Source organism: Helianthus annuus, chromosome 3 (assembly GCF_002127325.2).
Source record: "Helianthus annuus cultivar XRQ/B chromosome 3, HanXRQr2.0-SUNRISE, whole genome shotgun sequence".
Classification (NCBI taxonomy): domain Eukaryota; kingdom Viridiplantae; phylum Streptophyta; class Magnoliopsida; order Asterales; family Asteraceae; genus Helianthus; species Helianthus annuus.
In genome coordinates, this window is record NC_035435.2 from 150120456 (window position 1) to 150125918 (window position 5463).

Here is a 5463-nt window from a genome sequence, read left to right on the forward strand (position 1 = left end):
TGGCATTAAGGAAACGCATTTATTGAAGATGAAGGCAAACAGGATACTGCTATAGTTATAGAAACACTTCCAACTTCATAATATAGAAACGCGACCAACAGACAGAGACACTTGTTATAGAACACACATACACTTATATCATTCACTCCAGGACAGACGACAAGATACGACTTGCAAGCAGCAATACAATCGGCAATGATCCAAGGCAGGTGTGATGTCATCCTGCCACTTTACTGATATAAACTTGAGACCTTCCAGTAAACAAGTCTGACGGTCTGCCACTGGCCACCACTCCCGCTTTCATTGATGGTGGTGGTGGTGGATGCCTGGTCCCACCACCTCTCCCCGCACCGATTGTCATCTTTCCCAACTTATCAGCCGTATCACCAATTCCGTTTCCATGTCCCTTCCCCATATTCATTCCTCCTGACATGTTAACACACCAAAAAACGTTTCACTACACTCAAGCGGTCAAATCATAGATGTATGAAGCATGTACTTTTATCAGTAGTGTATATCTAATGAACGGTTGTATATGTTGTAATTTTCTTGTCCTTTGCCCGATTGGGTCGGGGGCGTTGTTTGTTTGGCCTTTTGCCCGTTTGGGTCGGAGGTAGGTTTTAATGAAGTTTAATTTTTCAAAAAAAAAAAAAAAATCTAATGAACGGATACTTACTCAGAATTTTTTTCATGGGTGGTTGGTACTTTGGTATCCTTGACGAGCTATTATTTGTCTTTTCGTTTACCCCATCCTGTCGGTTCATTTCCAGTCGGCGTTGCACGCCTGTAACATATTTTAAGCAGAACATGAGTATCAAATATCCACCTCTTTAACAATTATCAAATATCAACACAGATATTTTCGATACCGGAATTTAGAGGAGCATGCACTTTGGCGGATGAATGTATATTGCCAGCTGGCTTTGAGTTGGGCAAAAACGCAGGATACTTTTTCGCGCATTTCGGGTCCGCAACCCTCCTCCCGCTTAATGCTACTGAAAAAAACTCAACTAATTAAAAATTCACCATCTTATGCAACAGAGAATAAAGCGTAAACAGCCAATAGATCCAACCAGACGGAGGTGTCCTAGCAATATTAGTTGATTTAGGACGAAGAGATGGTGGGACACCGTAACAGCTCTGCACATTTAATAAAATTATTTTAGATGATCTTAACTTACAAATTATTTTAGAGATTGTTGGACGCAGCAACAGTTTTTACCTGAAAGAAAGGATGCTGAAGAGCTTCTGACGCTGTTGGCCTCTTACACGGATCCCAAGAGCAAAGCAACTACATAGCAAAACAATGGAAAAATTAACATCTTTAGTTTAAAATTTTGCGGCGGTTGCAAAGCATAGTAACTAATGCTTACCGAAATCAGATTGACTGCATCCTTGCTTGCAGATGGTACCAATGCAGAAAGATTTACACCACCAAGCTGCTAAGACAAAGCAAATCAACATGCACCATTATTTTGTAATTATAAATAGAGGAATTTTAATAAACCAAAATATATAAAAAAAAAAAAAAAAAACTAACCTCTGGAAACAGATAGTTGATACCACTCGCAAGCTCAATTCCTTCAGCCCATGAGTTTTTTGTTGGGCTGCCTATCACGCTGCAAATTTTATGTATTTCATCTGCTTCACTGCAGACGCCAAAGAAAAAGCAAGCGTTCAGTTGAAAGAATATTCAAGAGAAATCTATTGAACACTGACGCCGCTGTTAAGATGGAGATAAAATGACGCAGATTTTTATATAAAGAAGAATCGGTCACACACCTTGAACCTGGAAAAAGTGGTCGAAGCGTAAACAATTCAGCCATGATTGCTCCCATTGCCCACATATCTATTGATTTGGAAGAGGCATAACATTAAAACAAAATTAAATTCTGCATGAAGGTGTATAAATCGGAAAAGATTAGCAATCGCATATATATTACACACTCACCAACTGCAGAACCATATGATGGTGCTTGGAGAAGAACCTCGGGAGCACGGTACCTTCAAAAAAAACATTTTCAGTAAGTAACAAGCAGGAAGCTATAAACACAGACAAAATATATGACGGTTTTTAACAAGATTTATAAATAAGAATGATTGACCACTCACCAGCGTGTTGAAACATACTCGGTGTAAGGTGGTTGAGAAACGATTTCACGTGCAAGTCCAAAATCAGCTATTTTTATTACATCTTTTGAAACAAGAAAGTTTTCTGCAACATGATACAAAATATGCAAGCATTAACAGTCTATCCATTTATGAGTTAGAAGATCATGATAATCACCTGGTTTAAGGTCACGATGAAAGTAACCGCGCTGATGCATATACGCAAGACCTTGAAACACTTGAAAGCACCAGTTCTTAATTTCAGTTTCAAAGAAAAGCTTCAGTCTATCTTTCATAAGTTGGTATAGACTGCATTCCATGTACTCAAACACAAAGTATAAGATGTCATTTTCTCTGACAACTTCCTTAAGCTTCACAATATTTGGATGATTCATCTTACGCAGTGACTGCCGAGTAAACAAGGTTAGTTAGTTTAACCATCTGCAAGCAAAACAGTGTTGAAACGTACGATTAAAAAATTGATGTTACCTTGACTTCTCTTAAATTTATGCACTCTTCCCACGAATAATACTTTCTCTTCATTTTCTTAATTGCAACCTGTAAAACAAATAACTAAACGCTACGTCTGACAAGTTTTAAATGTTGCAAGGTCAATTCCGAAAGTCTAGGAATTTACCACTTCGCCATTCTGCTTATTTAACGCTCGCCATACAACCCCAAAGCTACCATTACCAACTTCCTTGATTATCTTGTACCTGCAAAAGAACACACCTACCAATTTAGTTATAACTTCGTGTCATTTATGGCCTATATCCAAATAAGAATCAGCTCACCTTTCCATTTTCTCCGTATGCAACTGCTCGTAGCAACTTATTTACGTAAAAGACACAAACACCGAAAAAGAAGAAGAAGAAACAACGGACTTAAATCTTTAGACAGATATAGAACTAGATAATATAAAATATCCACCCTCAACTTTCTTAATTCGTGCGAAAAAGAACAGTATGTTTCTGATGGATAGGCGTCATAGCCTTATTCGTATAGAACACCGGATCAATGGCACTCGAACATTGAACAGGCTTATAAAGAAAAGAGAAAGAGAACTGAGAACTGCAGGGCATCATTATGCTTATAGAAGTGAAAATTTTGTAGCCGAAACGAAAGCCTCCAGAGAATAAGGATTTAGTTGCAAAATCTTCAGACGGTATTTGTTTTGTAAGTCTGACTGGCATCCATCAGAAAGAACGAGTGTTGCAAAGAACATAATCTCATCTAGTAAAAAACTTGCATTACGCCTGTTTAATAGTTTGTATACACAAGATGCTCACTAGGTGGAGTTAACAAAGGAAAAAAGAGGGAAACGTCTGGGAATGAGAGATCGCCAATCGAGAACTTTCTGGAATGAGAAAACCTGATTCTGGGAATAATCTGACCAGAGGTGCGCTTGCTCCATGTCTCACGCTGAATTAAAACCTTTACAAATTGACAAAATATATTAGCTTAATAATAATATTATAAAGTGGAAAGCATATTACTACACAGTAATACAAAATCATGTTCATTTTGCAATAGAAAGATGATCAATTTTACAGACAGTAGATTTATATTTGAGGATATGCTGTTTTGAGTTTCTTCCATATATGCCTAACAAGAAGATATGTTTAGAAATGATACAATTATACGAAAAAAAAAAAAAACACTTTGAATATACATGATGACTCAAAGAAGCACATAAAGAATATTTGGTATAATCTTTTACTTGACTATTTCTAGTTCAACTTCCACGACTTGAATATGTAAACTTAGTCCTGCTGAACGTTTAATGTTCTAAACAATAAAAAACTATCAAACAAGATTTAGAAGTGACTGTCTTTTAGACTAGTAAATTTTAGGACATAACTCGCAATACCCATTGTTCTTTTACACATTCCGCTTGCCACTATTTTATCAATCAACAACACAATGACAATCTATATTTCACTACTTAATTTAAAATGTTGGCGACTACATGCAGTAGTGCATCCTTGTAAAGATGTGCTCCAAGATATATTACATGTTTTCACAATAACTATGCATGACCATTTATTTATCTAAATGGTAAAGTTCTACCCTCAGTAAATCAAACAAGTGACAGATGAGGCATTGGTTAAGCCGTCAAGACGGTAGCAATATAACAAAACTAACAAAGAAACATTGATAATAACATTAGATTACCCAAATTACAGCAATCCAAAATATCTTCACCTAAAAAAATAAACTTATACATGTTCTACCAATACATGAACCATAGCATATAACTTACAAATATCAAATAATACCATTTTCCATAAAAGTAAACAATATTAAGTAAAAAGATGAAAGAGTATCATGAATCACCGATTAAGATCAAGCAGCCAGTGATAATCAAGTCTACAATCACAAATCCATTTATAACATATTGTGCAAAATCAATGAATTCGCACACCACTGAAAAACATTATATAAATCTCTATGTAATTGATTCTAAACCTATAATAAATTGGATAAAGAAATAGAAACCCTAAAACCAGATCTGGTGAATCCGATCTAAAGGAAAACAATGAAGATCTGGTTTGAAGGAATAAGAAAGGAAACGATTGCATAGGAATGATACCCGTAGGGTGGACGGCATAAGAAGGGTAGGGTAGCCAGAGGCCTAACTCCAGAGCTGCTGCTGCTGCTGCTGGTGAATTGAGAAGAAGAAGAAGAAACCCCCCACCCACCGGCTATTGTTAACCAGCCTGTTTGGCGGAGAAAACCTAATTATAGTTATAGAATACTTACACGTGGGTGTATGTATATGTATATGTATATGATTGGGACATTATCACCGAATCATGACAACCCCATTTACCCGAACCGATTTATTATTTAATTTATTTATTTTCATTTTCACCACATCACGTACAGCTTACTTCAAAGCAACGTATATAGGTTGCTGTTTAGCCGATGTTGGTGTTTTTTTAACCGAAACTCGAAAACCAATCCGAATAAAATTAACCTGAACCTGATTTATGATGTTACCTGATTAATTCGAATAAGATGGAACCCGGAACTAGTATTCGGGTTGGTAATTGGGTCAAAAAACATGTTAATCGGGTTGACCTGATTAATCCGAATTACATAGAAAATTGTCAATTATATTTATACATACATAATAATAGAAAAGTCTAAAGTTCCTCCCACATGTTTTTTTTTTTTTTTTTTTTTTTTTGTTGTGAACATGATGCTTTGTTTCGGTGTTTTGTTGGTTGTTTGAGCGACTAAAAAGATTTGATTCGGTTGATACGATTTGAAGGTTTTCTTTTAATTTTATACGATTGGTTGTTACAATTTGGTTTTATGTATATTGTATTGACGGTTTTTTAGGTGATA

At 36.0% G+C, this 5463-nt stretch overlaps 1 protein-coding gene across 4 annotated transcripts; it reads right to left on the reverse strand.

Moving 5' to 3' along the window:
• LOC110930051 (cyclin-dependent kinase F-4) lies at nucleotides 1–4990 on the reverse strand. Of its 4 annotated transcripts, none has more exons than XM_022173271.2 (15): nucleotides 4703–4990; nucleotides 2904–3543; nucleotides 2747–2825; nucleotides 2599–2667; nucleotides 2288–2516; nucleotides 2113–2215; nucleotides 1952–2004; nucleotides 1783–1849; nucleotides 1541–1649; nucleotides 1374–1442; nucleotides 1223–1291; nucleotides 1074–1140; nucleotides 870–992; nucleotides 677–784; nucleotides 1–426 (listed from the first exon to the last, which is right to left on the reverse strand). In XM_022173271.2, the coding sequence occupies exons 2-15, from the start codon at nucleotides 2909–2911 to the stop codon at nucleotides 218–220; spliced, it is 1362 nt and encodes a 453-aa protein (XP_022028963.1). In that variant the 5' UTR covers nucleotides 2912–3543; nucleotides 4703–4990; the 3' UTR covers nucleotides 1–217. The 4 variants fall into 4 exon arrangements, with proteins under 4 accessions (XP_022028963.1, XP_022028961.1, XP_035843472.1 ...); XM_022173269.2 differs by having other exon boundaries at nucleotides 870–995; XM_035987579.1 differs by having other exon boundaries at nucleotides 1374–1439; nucleotides 4703–4989.
• Nucleotides 4991–5463: the final 473 nt, after the last annotated feature.

Coding starts and splice junctions, on each gene's coding strand:
- LOC110930051 (XM_022173269.2), bottom strand. Junction 2,216..2,287: donor TCATCGTGACCTTAAACCAG/GTGATTATCATG, acceptor ATCATGTTGCAG/AAAACTTTCTTGTTTCAAAA. Junction 1,850..1,951: donor ATCATATGGTTCTGCAGTTG/GTGAGTGTGTAA, acceptor CCAAATCAATAG/ATATGTGGGCAATGGGAGCA.